Source organism: Chrysochloris asiatica, unplaced genomic scaffold (assembly GCF_000296735.1).
Source record: "Chrysochloris asiatica unplaced genomic scaffold, ChrAsi1.0 scaffold00099, whole genome shotgun sequence".
Classification (NCBI taxonomy): domain Eukaryota; kingdom Metazoa; phylum Chordata; class Mammalia; order Afrosoricida; family Chrysochloridae; genus Chrysochloris; species Chrysochloris asiatica.
In genome coordinates, this window is record NW_006408617.1 from 260881 (window position 1) to 279123 (window position 18243).

The following is an 18243-nucleotide window of genomic DNA, read 5'->3' on the forward strand; positions in this document are numbered from 1 at the left end:
TCTTTTATATCTCAAAAGAGATTGCTTTAAGGCATTGTGATTGTTTGTTCTGGCTCATAGCAACCATGTATAGGGTTTTTTAGGACAGGCTGGTGGGTTTGAACCACCAACCTCACTGTTAGCAGCCCAGTGCTTGTCCTACAATGTCACACCAGGACTCTGACTTAAGACAGAATTGCTCTGAGTCAGAATGGACTCAGTGGCACTAAACAACAATGCTGCACCATTAACGTAACAAAGAAAACCCATTCCCAAATGGGATTATCATCACAGGCATAGAGGTTAGTATTTGCAACATATATATTTTTAGGGCCACAATTCAATCCATAATAGTGACATAATTCCAATGACTGCGGTTTTCTTCAAAGATGCCCATCAGTTTTTTTCTTGTATGATAGTTATCAAATGCAGACTTCCTAGGCTGATATTTTCCAAGTATTACATATCTTGGAAACCAAAGAAATAACTATCCTAGCAGTTGGGAGAGGGAGCCATATAATTAAATAATCATGAGGATACCAACATGATTGATGACAATAAATGCAACTTTGAATATAGCTTTATGTCTCAGTTTACAAACATTTGTAGATTACAAGTTTACTTCAGAGGTTGCATTATTCTTGAGGATTCAGACTGCTGTATCATATGTTCTTCATTTCCTACAATGCCCAACACAATGTTGTACACACTTGTTGTTAAGTAGGTTCTAATCCATAGTGACTCTGTATAGGGTTTCTGAAGAGTGACTGGTGAGTTTGAACTGCTGACCTTATGGTTCAAACTGACATTGTGGTTGAATGCGTATCTACAGTGCCTCACTAAGACTCTATAAATCATTGTGGAGTGCACCAAAACACAAATGAATGCTATTATTTAAAACGTCAAAGGAGATTCTGCCAGTTTATATCAGATCATTAAATTCAATTCAACTATGTAAAGAAAAGTCTTTTGTATGATTTTGAATTTTGTTTTACATTTTTCTTCCATTGTATGTTGTTCTGCATACAACTACTTGTTGTATGCTGCTGCTCATTCTACTCATTAATACACTTAACTCCATTGTGTCTGCAATCTTCACAGGCTGTCATAGCTGCGATAGCCTGTCCTTCAAGCCGCTCATTATTCTGTTTGTTAATCAAGAGTAGCTTTCTAAAGCTAAATAAATGATGCTACATTGTGGGGACTGCAATCAAGGACATAAAGCAAAAGGTATATGAATTGTTGATTAGAAAACTGATCTGCTTTGGAAACCTTCACCCAATTTACAATGCTGTTGTTGTTGTTGTTGTTAAGTGCCATCAAGTCTAGTCAGTTCTGACTTATAGTGACCCTGTATAGAATTTCCAAGGCTTTTACATTTTGTGGGAAAAGAAAGCTTCATTTTACTTTGATTGAGTGGCTGGTGGGCTTGAACCACTGACCTTGTGGTTTGCAATCCAAGGCTTATCCTACAGAGTCACATGCTCTCTTTAAAATTGATAGAGAGTAACAATTTGTCTTTTAATATTAGATCTGTCCCAAATTATCTAACCCCCCAATTTAAGCAAGACTTTTTTGTTTTAAGTAAAGATTAGAACTCTAAAGAGAGGAAGAACTACAACAAAAGACAAGAAAAGTAGTTGCTAAGGCTGCTATGTACAAATAAACATCTCATTGGATTCGGTTCCTTGGTTTGGAGGTTTAGGGTCATAGTTTCATGGGACATTCCAGTTAACTGGCTTAATAACTTGTTTAGTGCTTCTGTTCAACTTTCTAGTCCACTGTAATGTGCTGTAAAAACTTGAAAGCATCCATCCAAGGTATAGCAATTGGTCTCAATCTACTTGGAACAACAAAGATGGAAGGATAGATAGGAAAAGGAGGATACCGAAGGTGTGGCTAATTGCCTCTGTTAACAATTGACTCCTTGCCATGAGACTAGAACTGGATGGTGCCTAGCTACCATCTCAAACATTTTGATCAATGATTCTATAAAGAATACTGAGCAAAACAGAATTTCAAATTCTCGTAGACTCCAGACTATCTGGAGCCATGGTACTTCATGAACCCCTGAAACTGTTGCCCTGTGAGAATCTTTAAAACTTAAACCAAGAGTCCTGGTGTGGCACTGTGGGTTAATGTGCTGGACTGCAAAGTTGGTTTGATCCATAAGGTTGGTGCTTCAAGCTCACCAGCTGATCCTCAGAAATCGCTATGGGTCAGAACTGACTTGATGGCACTTAACAACAACAATACAGGATTTAGGAGTCCTGGTGTGGCACCATAGGATAAGTACCAGCCTGCTAACCTCAAGTTCGGTGGTTCAAACCCACCAGGTTTGAAAACATGAAACCATGACCATGCTCCTGTTTTTGTTTATTGTTTAGTGCCGTTGAGTCATTTCTGACTCATAACAACCCTGGATAGGGTTTCTGAGGAGTGACTGATGAGCTTGAACTGCTGACCTTGTAGTCCAGCACATTAACCCACAGCGCCACACCTATACAGGGTCGCTATGAGTTGAAACTAACTCAACAGCACTTAACAACAACAACAAAAAATACAGGCTCTAAATGGACTCCTGATGTGGTGCTGTAGAATCAGCACTGGATTGCTAACCACAAGACCAGCAATACAAATCTACCAACAACTCCTTGGAAACTCTATACAGCGTGGCTATGATTGGGAGCAGGCTCAATGGCACTTGACAACAACTGACAATAAGAAATTGAAAAATGAAATAGGAATCTTACAGGATAATGAGTTTATGTTAATGGGTTAGGCACATCTAAGAAGAAGATGAGAATGGTTGTACAACTTGAAGAATGTAATCAATGTCACTGAATTGTATAGGCAGAAACTCTTACATGGCTATATGTTTTGCAGCGTATGTTTCTCAACAACAAGGAAAAAAAACACAAAACTTTTTTAAAAGAAGATGACAACTGAAAACAAATGGACACTAAATTTACTATGATTGTTATACCTTCCTAATGAAGAGAAGGACTAATATAATTACTTATTGGGGAATCAAAGAAGATAAAAATATTACTCTTTTCCTAAAGATTTTTTTTTTAAATATTATGACTAAACCGAAAGCAATACAATATGGAGTGCTGATTGTTGCTATAGGATAAGCCCTGGATTGCTAATCAGCCCCTCTTTGGAAACCCTAGACAGGGTCACTGTGAGTCAGAACTGACTTGATAACACTTAACAACAGCAACAACATGGTCTATATTAGGTTAATGTCATAATACAACTCAAATCACCTATCAGCAAGTTTTAAATCTCCATCTCTACCTTTCTTTGAGCTGTTACACTTAGCTTTCATAGAAGGATACTAGTGGAGCAAGACTGTGTATGACGCTGGTATCTGTGACTTCTCTTCTGCTAGTAATAACAGAAAGTGATGTCTTTGAGCTTCAGTTTTGTCTTCTACAACGTGCTCCATAAAGCCCAACACATAGGTTTGCTATGTGAATGAAATAAGCCAAATGCAGTAGGCACCTGGCATAGGGCAGTCACCCAGAACACTTGTTAATTTTGTTTTGTTTTAATAAAGGAAATGAGACAAGCTAGGACAGGAAAAGTGGCATTGTGCCATTATGGGTGAGGTCAGGACAACTTTTTTAAAGATTAAATTAAAATGTACTCTTAATAATTATTAAAAAAAATATTTTACAAAGCTGCTATGTTTGAAAGTTCACATGAGTTCTCATTAACTGTTTCAGAGACTTTGGTTTCAAAAGTCTTCAGAACCTCACCCCCAAAAAAGGAATGGAAATACCAGGCAGTAGTATTTGAGGTTCTAAAAGAAGAGAAATGGTGTTGTTAAATCAATTCCAACTCATTGCAACCCTGTATAGGGTTTCCAAGAAGTGGCTGATGAGTTTGAACTGCCAACCTTGTAGATCAGAGCAACCAATGGAAAATGTTTGGGGAAATTTGAGGAGTAAGGAAAGTTTCAAGATTGTTAAGATACATCTTTTACTTGTTAAAATGTTCAGGGCATAAGTATTTATTTGGTAATTGCCTTAAGAGTTCAAGGAAACAAAACAAAACAAAATCCATATGCTATAAATGACAGAAGAGGTGTGTCTACATTCTTTACTAGGAAAATGGGAGAAAACACAGGTTGGAATTTTAAGAGCAAAATAGAAGGAGATTGCTGCAGAAATGTTATGCTACAATTTAGGAAGAGAGCAAGGATATATTTTTGGTTCTATTTTTCAGTAAGCTTGACTAAGCCAAATATATAAATTAATAAATAAATGAAGAGTACCCTGGGTAACATCTGGTGTGGCACTGTGAGTTAATGCACTAGACTGCAAAGTCAGTTTGAACTGCAGACTCCTCAGAAACGCTAGACAGGATCACTATGGGTCAGAACCAACTTGATGGCACATAACTACAACAACAACATGGTTGGCTTCTAAATCATTCCCTTCATTCAGGAGAATACTTACACATCTATTAGTAGAGGATATTTCTTGGATTTATCAAAATGGGGAGGTAAGATCATCTGATACCAAGATTCTAAATAAACAGAAAGATTAATTAGTATCGTTAAGAACAGTTATTAGGACAAGATTTCCTTCTTTATCTCTGTCAGTGATAAGTCATATCTAAAGTTTAACAAGGTACTAAATAAGAATTCAAAAGGAAATGAATTGTTTGGATCTAACATTCTTTTAAGAAATAAAAACATTCTTTGCCACATTAAAATACTAGGTAGTATTAAAACAATAAAGTCCTTTCTAATGTATTTATTCAACACATTGATGCCTTAAAAAATAAAAGGGCATCTTCAAATTTCTAATGTTTAATTTTTATGATTCTGTTCTTTGGCATCTGATCTACTTATCTAGTTTGTTTACAGCTTATGTTCTAAGTTTTCCTCCAAAATGTTTTCCTCTTCTTGAATTTCCTTGAAGCTGTTTAGGATTTTCAGTTGGCCCCAAGTCTATTTTAAAATTCTGATTTAATAACATTCTTGTTATTGTACTGGCATCCCAGACCGCAAAGCTAAACTCCCATTTTTAGCTCTGTGTCTCTGAATGAAATCAGGTTTATGTGGAGTCAACTCTTGCAAATATTCTATATGTCCTTTCTGCAGATCCATTTAATTCTCTGTGCCTGGTTTTGACATTAGTGAAATAATATTTGTTCCTAATAATGAATCTATTTTTTTCCTCACAAACTCAGATATCAATTTAAACAAATTATTCCTGCACTCCTTTTTCTAAAATGAAAGTTATTGTATATTTTACTACGATTACTTCCAAATTCAATAGATGTCACCTGTAGGGAATGATGTATATGCAGCCTTCTCTCTGCAGCTGTTTCTTCCATGCATCTAGTTTCCTTTTTGTTTGTTTTTTATAATTATTTTAGTTGAGGAGAAAAGAAACATTTTGGAATAGAATCATTATATAGATAGAATTCTCTTCAATGTATATTTTGCAGATAATTTTTATACTTCTCTGATTAAATGTGCTTGGAACCTAATTCTGAGTCTAATAAAGCACCCAAACAAGTCTTCATTATAATTTCAATAGAATGCCAAACTATCAGTTGACCATGAATGTTTTTCATGTGTATTAGTATGGGAAACTCAAAATTTGATTTCTTTTTCTGAGGCTGTTCTAGTTTATTAGAAGGATTTTTTAGTTCTATTTTATTGTAGATGCTGAGTCTTTTCTTTAGGGCTATTTTCCAATTCTCACAGTCCTTCCTCCCAGTTCCCTCCCTCCCCACTTCATGGTCTTTTTCTTTTGTTTAAATGAATATCACCACCTGCCACCTGGACAACCCAACCCACAGCTCCAACCTATATTCCTGATCAAAGTGGTTCAAGGGGCCACACTGTTTCCAATGGAAATAGAAATCCTAACTTTCAATGCCCTCAGCAGATTGTTGTTGTTGCTAAGTGCCTTTGAGTTGGTTCTGACTCATAGTGACCCTGTATGGGTTTCTACGGAGCGGCTGGTAGGTTTGAACCACTGACCTTGTAGTTAGCAGTCCAGTGATTATCCTATAATGCCATACCAGCATGTGATTCTCTAACAACTCTAAGTTCTTATCACTCTAGAATGGGACAGGAACAAGCAGCATTGGCACCAACTAGGAGTACAGTGACTTCATACAATAAGCACTGGACTTCTAACCACAAGGTCCCTGGTTCTATATTGCCAGTCGCTCCATGGTAGAAAAATGAAGCTTTTTTCTCTCTGGGAGCTTTGAAGACTTGGAAACCCTATACACAGGGTCCCTATGAGTAGAAAGGCATTTAACAACAACAACAGAGCTTATTTCAGATGCAGACTCCTTGGCCAGCTCTGATCTGCTGAATCAGAATGTGCAAGTTAACAAAGTCCCAGATGATTTATGAGCAAATTCAAAATTCCGTTCTAAATTGTTCTTGAAAATACCCTGAATAGTCTTAAGTGTTTTTCCTGCCACTTAATATTTGGTCAGCTGAATATTTTTATTTATTTTCTAAAATTTAAGGGAAATGAATGTATGCATTTGTGTGTGTGTGTGTGTGTTTTTAATATATTCATTCCTGATATATTCTCCACCCATAAGTTGTTACTCCTAATGGGGAAGAAAAACAAAAACAAATAAGGTTTCTTACTCAAAGAAATTCATTGTTTTTAGATGTCATTCACTGAATATAATCCATTACTAGGCTGTATGACCAGGAACAAGCTAATTGTTGTTGTTGTTAAGTGTCATTGAGTAGGTTCCAACCCATAGTGACCCTGGTTTCCGAGGAGCGGCTGCTGAGCTTGAACTGCTGACTTTGCGGTTCAAATGAGTTTGCAATTCAGCACATTAACCTACAGCACCACCCCAGGAGTGGTTACGAGTCAGGCTGATAACTTTAAGGTCAGCAGTTCAAAACTACCAGCTGTTCCACAAGAGAAAGATGAGGTTTTCTGCTTCGTAAAGATTTACAGCCACGGAAACCCCATACAGGGTCACTATGCTGGAATGCCACCAAGCTAATTATAGGGAGGGTGTTTTAGAAAAATTCAAAATTTCTTTTCTGAGACTAAAGTTACACTTTATAGCTGACTATAATTTTTTTTATACAACAATCTTACATATTTTCAATGTCTTTGAGTTAAAGGTGAAACATTACCATATCATCAAGTTAAAAGCAATTAATAGTTAACAATAGAATAGAGTTATTAATATGATGCAACTGCTCTAGCAATAGTGCATTTTCTCCAAAAACCTTTTCTCTTGACAAGACAAATTTTACATAGAATGTTATTTCTATTTTAAAACAAAAGAAAGTAAAGTTAGTAGTTCTTGTGGCAGAATTTTTATTTCTGGAAACCTTTAAAATGAGATTTCTAGATGATACAAAAATGGCAATTTTCATATTAAATGGTCATATTTAGTTATATTTTGCTGATGTTTCTAAGAAATACTATTGCAGGGAAAATGTTTAAGTCTTATTTAACTCACTCATTTGATTCATATTAAGGTAGTCCAGTTTCTTTGAGGGCATCTGAACATCCTGCAGCATTTTATCCAAAGCAGAGTTGTCTTCCAGGACTCTCAATTCTATTTAAATACAAGGGACAGCAGAAATTCTTTACAATGTGAAGAATTTAGACTATGTAATGTAATAATGAACAAAAATATGTGTCATTGAACAGACTACACATACTCCAGGTCCTGAGCCCTGTGTTCAGCTCCTTGCTAAGAGACTCAAAAACCATAGGAAACTACACTGTGGTCCTATTTACACATGCGCCTAAAGCCAAATGAAGGTGAAATACGAAAAAATACCTTTATCAGTCATGCTGCTATGTAAAGTATAGAGGGGTAGACCAGGGCCTGTTAAAATAATCAGGAAAAAGATGTTTTAGGTGAGTATTAGGGAAGAAAAAAAGACAGCATACATTACTTTTCAAAAAATATTATTGGATACCATTTAACTTTTACAGACTGTGTAATAAACATCATAGTGATTGTTGTTGTTGTTGTTGTTGTTGTTAAGTGCCTTCCAGTCCATCAGTTCCGACTCATAAAGACCCTGTGTTGGGTTTCCAAGAAGCAGCTGATGGGTTAAACAGCTCAATAAATGCTGGCTGATGGCGATTTTTGTTGTCCCCCTTTCCTTAAAATAATTGCAATTAGACTTGAAGAAGAATTACTGTAATGCCACAGAAAAGGAGACTTGGGCCCTGCTGGGAGCCTGGGGCACACATTCACCTCTGTGCCAGATTGCCTCATCTGTAAACTGAGCTTTCAATGTCTAGTCACCCATCCTTCCTAGTTCTACCAGTAAGACATCAGGTCTCTCAGACCTCTCCCCCTTAGGGCAGAGCTCTGGAGCCCTTCTTACCTGGGGAGGGGGCAGGTTTCCCTCTTACAGCCTGGTGGGTCAATGCTACATCTGCAGTGCCTAACTTGGATAAACGTCTCCTTTCTGGCATGCAAAAGTATTTTTCTCACAAGTACATATCTTCATTATCGATCCCAACTGTGATAGTTGCAGTGATGAAGGTAATGTATGGAAAGCAATTTTGTGAGCTATTTTATTCTGATGTATTTGGATGCTAATTAATTTTCACCCTGATCGGAACCACAGGAAATGTGTCACACAGACCTGGGTTTGAATTCTGGGTTACTTGTGAGTGACTTCGGACAAAGGTTATCTAAGCTTCAGTTTCCTCATATGTACAATGAGGGTAATAATATCTACTTTTTAGAGTTTTAAAAAGATTAAACAAGAGAAGGAATATAAAGCTGTTAGCACACACACACACCCATATACAAGCTGTTAGCACAGTACCTAATATGAAGTACATGCTCCTAAGTGGTAACTAAAAATAGCCATAGTAAAGAATCATAAAAAATTGTAATTGTACAGAAAATATGATGTTGCTGTTGTTTAAGTGCCATCAAGTCATTTCTGACTCATATAGAGTTTCTGAGTACCAGCTGGTGAGTTTGAACCACTGACCTTGTGGGTGAGTGCTTATCACCACAGTATGATGGTGATGGTGTACCCTGGAGTTGGGTCCAACTCACAGTGACCCTGTATAGGGTTTCCAAGACTGTAAATCTTTATAGGAGCAGAAAGCCTCATCTTTCAAACTGCTGACCTTGAGGTTAGCAGCACAACTGGTAACCACCACACTACCAGAGATTAACTGGATTGGAGGTCCTTTTTGGTGATTGACAGTTCTTTTCAGAATATCTTGATGTTTTCTCCTGTTCTGAGAACTATTCTACCACGGTACTTAGAAGAGAGGGTCCTGCAAGCCAAGACTGGAGGCTGATTCCTGGTCTGTCTCCTACTAGCTAGTGTGGTCTTGCATAAGTCACTTTATCTTTCTCTGTGCAGGTTTCTTCAGTTATAAGAGAAATGTTAACAATATTAATTAATATTAAAATATTAACAATAGCGACAGAACATACAGCAGTGATTGTGATGTGTGGCACGTACCACCCACATATATTTACTACTTTAAACAGACAAATGCATAAAATAACAGCAATAACACCCAGAATATGTGTGCATATCAGGATAAAGTACCTCTGTTATACATAATCTCTGGAATATGTGAGTTTTCATTCTAAAGCAACAATGCAAGTCCTTTAGTTGGAACAGGAAGAAGAGGTGGTTACACTCTTAGACATGTGTTAAGAGAAGGGCACTTATGCAATTTCAAGAGCTCCTCAAATTCAAAAGAGGAGGATCAGGCATGGGGAAAAAATGTTTCCCACACTGGAGACAGGAAGAGAAATCTCATGAATGGGGAGACAAGGAGAGAAGGCTGCCCAAAGAGGAGGACAAGTTAGTTGGTAAGTGCAAGGGAAACTAAAGTATTCAAGGTGAGGGGAAAGGAGGGAGCGACTTTAGGTAGACATTTTAAGTCACTGTTGCAACTGCACCCTTTCAGTCAGTTCACACTTACCTGAGCATTGCAGTTGATAATACTTTGCCTCTTTACTAAATGATACATAATAGTATTGACACCTATCTGGATACAGCTCACAAGTAAGACATGTCACTTTTGTGACATCATTAAGTTGGATTCTGTAAAACCAATGATAGAAATTAAGTAGTTGAGGAAATAATTAATGACAGGAAGGAATTGAATAATTATTACTGCAGCTTCAAAGATTTTGGAATGCCGAAGCAATCCTCAAAAGCTTTTTTCTTTAGTGTGAAAAAACCAACTGCCATTGAGTTGATTCAGACTTATAGCAACCCTATAGGAGTCCTGGGGCGGCACTGCAGGATAATGTGCTGGGCCACAAAGTCCGTTTGAGTTGCAAGGTTGGTGGTTCAAACTCACCAGCTGCTCCTAGGAGGGTCACTATGAGTTGGAACCGACTCCAGGGCACTTAAAAATAACAACATAGGATAGAATGAACTCATGGTGTGATGCTATAGGATACACACAGAATTGTGAACCACAGGTCGGTGGTTCAAATCCACCAGCTGCTCCTGGCAAATACTATACAGGGTTGCTATGAGTTGGAATCAATTTGACAGCACTTAATAACAGCATCAACAAATAGGATAGAAGAATGGCTCTAAAGGGCTTTCAAGGTCATAAATCTTGACAGCAGCAGAATGTCTCATTTTTCTTCACAGAGAAGCTGGTGGGTTTGAACCACCAACCTTTTGGCTAGCAGCCCATGCTTAACCCACAGCATGACTAGGGCTTCTTCATTGTGAAAGAAATCAATAATTAATTTGTAATGACCTTAAATGTTTCATTGTCTGGCAATATCACAATGCATCTAATATGTCATTCTCATTTTTATTAATGTGCAGATTGATTTATAAAGTAAAAAAAAAAAAAAAAAGAAATCCTAGAGCAATTCCAGTTTAATATTAATTAAGACAAGAATAGAAGAGCCCAGAAATTGACCATCAGCTAAAAAGACTCAAGTCAACAACTTAATACACAGAGCTCTTACTTATACAAATTTCTTCCTCCTGGCATTCCTTTATGCTCATTACTAATGTAGTATCTGAGAAGAAAGCAAATAAAATATACATTATGTTTTTTAAAAAGTCAAACACATTCCATTTAACTAAGACATCAAGCATTAGTGCACAAAAAAGATGCATGTCCTTCATTTACCCTTGGATTTCCCCCTCAACCCACCACCCCCACATCCTAGGACAGAAACTATTTCTTTTCCATCTTCTCTAAACGGGATTATTTTTTTTGACAGACTAAAATATATGAATGCAGGAATTTCTCCCCTAATTTAAGTAACAAATAAAATCTCAAAACAGCAACAAAAAGAGTCTTTTGTACAAAAATAATCATTGGACAACTAATCCGAAGTTAAGACAACTTTTTATATGTTATTTTCCATTTTCCTGTTTCATAATATAAATGTCTAAAGGGCAGAAATCTACTCTACCTGGCAGTGGCTGTGCCACATCTGAAGAGACCTTTTAAGAACTATTTCAGACAGTGGCAAAATTCTTCCATAGTGAAACTGATCAAAATTATAATAATGTCTCAAATTCTAATAAACTATACTCTTCCACAACCCCAAACCCCCCCATATACTAATCAGCAAAAAATTTCCATTTTCCAAAGGGTAAGACTGAGACATGGACAGACAAAACAGCCTTCCTAAGACTTCTAAGAATTCAGTGCCAATTGAACTCTAACAAAATGCCTCTGAATGCTAGTTCAGTGTTCCACATTCAAGGAAGAGGCTACAGCTTATATAAACCAGGTAAGAACAAGAGGTAGAGCTGCTTGTGGCATGGTATCAAATCTGTGAAGCATATGTGAAAATCATTAAGGCTTCAGTATGGTAGAGAAAAAAAGTACTGAATGCATTCCAAATAGACTACTGTTTATTTGTAGGAGATTTCCCCCCTACTTCTTGGGGGAAGAAAAGGGTGCTGATTACTCAAGAGGTCTATATTCTATGGTGGTGGTGGTGGTTATGTGCCATGGAGTCAGTTCCAACTTATAGTGACCCTGCATATGATCCTTCATCTTTCTCCTGCGGAACCACTGGTTTCTAACTGCTGACCCTGAGATAAACAGCCTGGCTGATAACCACCACCCAACCAGAGCTCCTTTATATTCTACAGTGTTCAAATGCTCACAGGTATTCATTGGTGAGTGCTTCTATATTGATAACTTCCCAGTTTCCTTTTGTAATAAATGTACAGTCCTGGTGAGAAAAAAAAAAAAAGGTTTATTAGACTCACTTTCTATCAGTTAAGTGGAGAAATAAATCATTTATATAGGAATTCAGATAACCTTGTATTTTCTTGTTGGGTCTCTTTACCCTATCCCATCCCACCTCATGTGCTACTGAGGAATTTGAATTAGTCTGATTATTTGTCCATGTTGATCAAATTTACCAAATAGGTTCCACTTCAAGTTAGTTTCAGAAAAAGGAGACCAACCTGAACTAAATTATGTAAAATACTCACATCATTATTTATTTGGAAACGGCAAATGTGTTTGTAGCCCGTTTTGTCACTGATAATCTTGTAGAAGCTAGCACCATCTGATGTGAAGTGAGGTTCTGAAGGCCTAAACTAGAAAATAATAATAATAAACAAAAACATGTGAAATTACATTAGTTTTATCATGGTAACAACATTGGATATAGAAAGTCCTTCCCAATGTTAAGTGCCTTCGAGTCAATTCCAACCCATAGCGACCCTGTATAAGGTTTCCAAGGAGAAACTGGCGAGCTTGAACCACTGACCTTGCAGTCTGATGTATTAGCCCACAGCACCACACCAGGACTCCAGTCCTTTCCAACAGGTATGCTCAAAAACCGAGGCATACAACTGTTTCATTTCTGTTTGACCTCCTGATGACAGAATTTTCACCTCAGATATACTGAATCAAAATCTACATTTTAACAACATGCATATATAAGAATTACCCTGAGGGGATCTTATTAAAAGGTAGTTTCTGATTCAGTGTATCTAGGGTAGATATGTAAATTCTCAGCAGGGTGCCAAACTGGAATGGACCAGTTTGAAGCCCTGTCAAAACTCCATGGTTCACTTACTTGCCAAAGGCAAGGCAAGTATTTCAAAAGAAAATTCTCTTTCTACAAAAAAAGGACCAAAAAACCTAACTCATGGTGTCTTCTTGTGAGGCGTAAGCAAGAGAACACACATAAAGTGGTTCCAGGGACACTCAAAAGAAGTGACAACTGTTATTCCTGGACATATTGTTTCTTATTTTATTGTTTTTAAGTGCCATCGAATTGGATCTGATTCGTAGAGACCCAGCATAGGGTTTGAACTGTCAAATTTGTGGTTAGTAGTCCAATTCTTATTCTACAGAGCTACATCAAGATTCTGAGTGTAAATGCTCAAGAAAACAGTATTTGCTTTTGAGTTTCAAAAAGTGAAGTCAATGTCACATATGTGCTCTACTAAAACACAATACCATCATTTTTTTTTGACAGTCAAGTTGGAGGTGGTTTGTAATTTGGGTGGTGGGGGAAGGGCAAATTTGTTTTATTTTTTCCCTGTTCTTTATATGTGCTTCTTATTGAATGTCAGACTTAAGTCTTTAAATATTTCTGGATCAGATTCCATAAGGATTGTCTATCATGTACTTCAAATGGAACCATCCATACAGCTATCATTTTTATTACATTTTTAATAATTTATATAAATTAGAAAAAAAAAGACAAACTTATATGGAAATATAGAACAAAATTTCCATGTTTTATTATTATTAGAGAATGCTCAGAGTATTCGGTTAAGCAGAGCAGTGTCTTACCAGCCTGAAAGGAATATGTTGCTTTATGAGTTTGACTTCCTTGCTACATTTAAGAACAGGTAGGAGATGGTCTTTTAAAATTGTTGGTTCACTTTGCCCTCGATGTTTCCTCTCTCATCAAACTCCCATTTTGGGAAGAAAGAAAAATGTTTCCCTCTTCTATTTAGTGATTCAAAGTGAATTCATTTATGGAGCAAGCTGAGGCGTGCAGTACACTTGGTGTTTCAGAGCTCATTACAGAGCTCCAAAACACATTCCCCTCTCTAGACCTGTGTTCACAGCCTTATCTTTTTAATACATTTCCCTGTTTCCCCTGGATGGAGTTGTGCCTAGTAGAAATGTGTGAAAAGTGGCATCTGTCTGGTTAAATACAGAGAGGAAAAAACATATTTTTTTCAGAGAGTCGTGAGGAAGTGTAGCATGTCTCTTGCCATGGAGGAAACCACTTTTCATGTTGGCAAACCTCTCCCCTCTGCCCAATCAGTGCCTAAAGAAAAAGGACGTGTAAATGCTATCAGAGCTCCAGAGCTTGGAGCCCAGCTGGAAGGGGTTGTGTTCCTAGAACAGGGGACCTCACTTCTATGACTCAAGAGATACAGAAATCTCTATTATTTCTTTATACCACTTTTCTCCTCTTAAAGGGAGCTTAATAGAAAGGGTCATAAGCTTAGGCAGAATTTATTCTTTATCTTTTGCAAAACCTGCCATGATGGTTGGAATTCCTTCACTGGAGTTGCTTATCTTACAGGATCTTGTAGTAAGACAGTTAACTTTTCTGCTTAATATATAATACAATGGGAAGGGGAAGCATGAGAAATCTCTGAGGGTCACTGTGCTTTCTTGGATAAACTTCTGCATCTGGGTGCCTAGTGAAGTGTGAACCCACTAGAATATTATTTTCTCCAAAGATAATTGCACAGCCAATGTTGTCTGTATGCTACTGAAATTTCGCTGGACTTAATCTCATCTTCTCAGGCTTTTCTGCAGACTGTGGATGGACCCTGTCTTTTCTGCCTCTAAAACATGTAACTTTACATATAAGTGCATTTGGTACTTTGGATTGCTGTAAACAATGGTTACTTTTTAATTTACTGAGAACTACAATTTGCCTAGAATTGTAATTTCATCTGTTGCTCTTTTAAATTTTCACTTGTCCCCTCACAGTTTCCAGCTAAATATCTTAGATATTGTTCATAAAAAGGCATCTCTAAAGTTACCCTTTAAATATATTGAGAGCTCTGACGTGGCTCTGTAGGATAAACACTGGACCGCAAGGTCAGTTTGAATCACAAGGTCAGTGGTTCAAACTCACTAGCCGCTCCTTGGAAACCCTACTCAGGGTCGCTGTGAGTTGGAACCAACTCAATGGCACTTAACAACAACAACAATATTTCCAGTAGGGCACTCAGTGTAACCATCTGTATATTAAAAAGCTCTGAGTTTCTAACCAGTAATAAAATCCCATAACTCTGAACACTTACTCTTCCAACCCAGCCAGTAGTACTATTTTCAATGTGTTGTCGTTCCTAGAGAGGGAAAAATACAATGACAGTGTTTCACAAAGAAGTGAGGTGATGAACTCATTACTTAGCTACAATTTATGGTAATATAAACAAAAATGCACTTACAATAAATGAATTAAACATGATCCTCATTCATCTATTTTTATTTATGTTCATATTTCTATGGAAGTAAATCAAATCACATATATCTCTTACACAAAGCTCTGTCTGAGTCCAGGGCCATACACTACCCTGAAAGCTTCACTGGCACTTGTTCAATTGAAAATAACGTGTCACTGTCTTTCCTCCATCCCCAGCAGCCCATTCGTTCTCCTTCACTCCTGTCCTAGTTGGTGGCTCCCATTCACCCCAGGACTCATTCTAGATTCTTACTCTTCTCACAGTCCCTCTCAGGCTCTGTGCTCTACTTTCTTGACTTCACTTGCCTTCCTCTACTGCTCCTACCTTAATTCACATCCCTTTGGCTCTCCCTTGGCTCACTGCCATGTTCTCCTCACAAGAGACTCTTTTCTCCTGGTAGCACTGCTAGTTTCTCCTTCTAGTCTGCTCCCTAGATAGCACACAGCTAAGCCCCAATTGGCAACTGAGCAAGCTTTTTAAAAAGCAAATCTCTTTAGAATGTTCTAATGTGGATGCCTAAAGACAAAGCTTTGAAAAGCTCCCCACTTTTTACAAGTCCAAACTTCTCAGAATGGCACCCAAGCCTCAGCTTGAATTTGAAAGTTCACTTTTCTCCAACCCCTCATCATGTGTACCCATCATCCCTGCAACTCCAAGCTATTTGCCAACGCTGTGTCTTTACATAGCCATCTGCTTATATGGTCTTCTTGCCCTTGTCTGCTCAGCATGATGCCACTTATCCACAGGGCTTCATAACTCTCCTGTGTCACCTCCCTGCTTCACTCCACCTACCCCGGTAGAGTTAATCATCTTCTTTGGCCCTACACTGCCTCTGTAACTTGCTTATACTCGTTGTTTATGCCACAGTACCCTGATATATAATATAGTGACTTAATTGGAAGGAAGGAAGAGCTTGGATTTTTTGTTGTTGTGGATTCTGGCTGTCGCATTACCTGAGCAAGCCACTAACCTCATTGTCTGTGTCTACTGAGCCTGGCAAGTTGTAAGTGTTCTTAGATGGTAACTATGAGAAACCTGATAGCACTGTAGAATAAGCACTGGACTGCTAACCACGAGGACTGGGAGTGTAGACTCAGTAGCTGCTTCATGGGAGAAAGATGAGACTTTCTGCTCCCATAAAGATTTATAGAAACCCTATTTAGGAGTCCTGGTGTGGCACTGTAGGATAAAGCACTGGACCGCAAGTCAGCTTGAACCACAAGTTTGGTTGTTCAAATTCACCAGTTGCTCCTTGTAAACTCTACACAGGGTCGCTAAGAGTCAGAACTGACTTGATAGCACTCAACAACAACAATAACATGGGTCAAAATAGACTCAGTGGCAGTGGGTTTGATTTTTTGGTTTTATTAGTTGTTTTTTTTTCCCAAAAAGGCAATCCCTACTGGCTCTACAAGGAGCTCTGGTAGCGTAGTGGTTATGAATTGGACTGCGAACCGCAAGGGCAGCAGTTCAAAACTACCAGCTGTTCCACAGGAGAAAGATGATGCGTTCTGCTCCAGTAAAGATTTATAGCCTCGGAAACCCTGTACAGCGTCGCTATGAGTAGGAACTGACTCCACAGCACAAAACAACAACAACAACAACTGGCTCTATACGATAAGCACTGGACTTCAAACCAAAAGGTCCACAGTTTGAGCCTGCCAGCCACTTTGTGGGAAAGATGAGGCTTTCTGTTCCCGCAAAGATGTAAAAGTCTCGGAAACACCTTACAAGGTTGCTATGAGTCAGAATCAACTTGAAGACACTTAACAATAACAACTAAAACATAAACATTTTGTAGACAGTCATGATAATGGATTTATCTTTTAAAATTTATATACATATATGTTGTTGTTAGGTGCCATTGAGTTGGTACCGACCCATAGCGACCTTAAGCACAGCAGAACGAAGCACTGCCCAATCCTGGGCCAACCTTACAATTGTTGCCACGCTTGAGTCCATCGATGCTGCCACTGGGCCAATCCATCTCGTTGGGGGTCTTCCTCTTTTTCTCTGACTCTCCACCTTAACAAACATGATATCCTTCTCCAGTGATTGGTCCCTCCTGACAATATGTCCAAAGTTTGAGACACCAAGTTTGGTCATCCTGGCCTCCAAGGAGCACTCTCGTTGCACTTTTTCCAAAACGCATCTATTGGTTCTTTTGGCAGCCAATATCACTTTCAATATTCTCCTCCAACACCATCACTCAAATGCATCAATTCTTCTATGGTCTTCCTTATTCACTGTTCAGCTTTTGCATGCATATGAGGTTATTGAAAATACCATGGCTTGGGTCAGGCGCACCTTAGTCCTCAAGCTGACATCTTTGTTCTTTAACACTTTAAAAGGGTCTTGTACAGCAGATTTACCTAATGTCAATTTGATTTCTTGACTGCTGCGCTTCCATGAGTGTTAATAGTCGATCCAAGGAGAATGAAGTCCTTGACAACGTTAATGTTTTCTCCATTGATAAGAATATTGTTTTATTTTTTAAGTTTAGCAAAGAGCTTGGACCATAATATCCATTGCTGACGAGTCACTTTCGACTCATCGTGATCCTATAGGACAGGGTAGAACTGAACTGCCCATAGGGTTTCCAAGTTTGTAATCTTCATAAAAACAGGCTCCATATCTTTCTTCCACAGTGTGGCTGATGGGTTTAAACTGCCAACCTCTTGATCAGCAGTCAAACAGCCACCAGGACTCCTTGGAGCATAATAAATATTCAATGACAGGCATAAGAAATGAATGAATCCAGCTATGAGATACTAGACTTTCTGAAGTTAGAACCTGCCCAGTATAGAGAACCAGGATGAGAGCAGAGAGGGGAGGTTTATAGGCAC

At 38.1% G+C, this 18243-nt stretch overlaps 1 protein-coding gene across 1 annotated transcript in view; it reads right to left on the reverse strand.

The window, feature by feature from the left end:
* Positions 1–18243, reverse strand: part of DPP4 (dipeptidyl-peptidase 4) — a 124328-nt gene that overhangs the window by 23475 nt on the left and 82610 nt on the right. The window contains exons 12-19 of the mRNA XM_006866987.1: positions 15236–15280; positions 12437–12544; positions 12104–12171; positions 10942–10995; positions 9927–10048; positions 7789–7836; positions 7462–7560; positions 4449–4518 (exon numbers count right to left, since the gene is read on the reverse strand). Of these exons, the coding sequence (XP_006867049.1) occupies positions 4449–4518; positions 7462–7560; positions 7789–7836; positions 9927–10048; positions 10942–10995; positions 12104–12171; positions 12437–12544; positions 15236–15280 (614 nt within the window). The remainder of the gene's footprint in view (positions 1–4448; positions 4519–7461; positions 7561–7788; positions 7837–9926; positions 10049–10941; positions 10996–12103; positions 12172–12436; positions 12545–15235; positions 15281–18243) is intronic.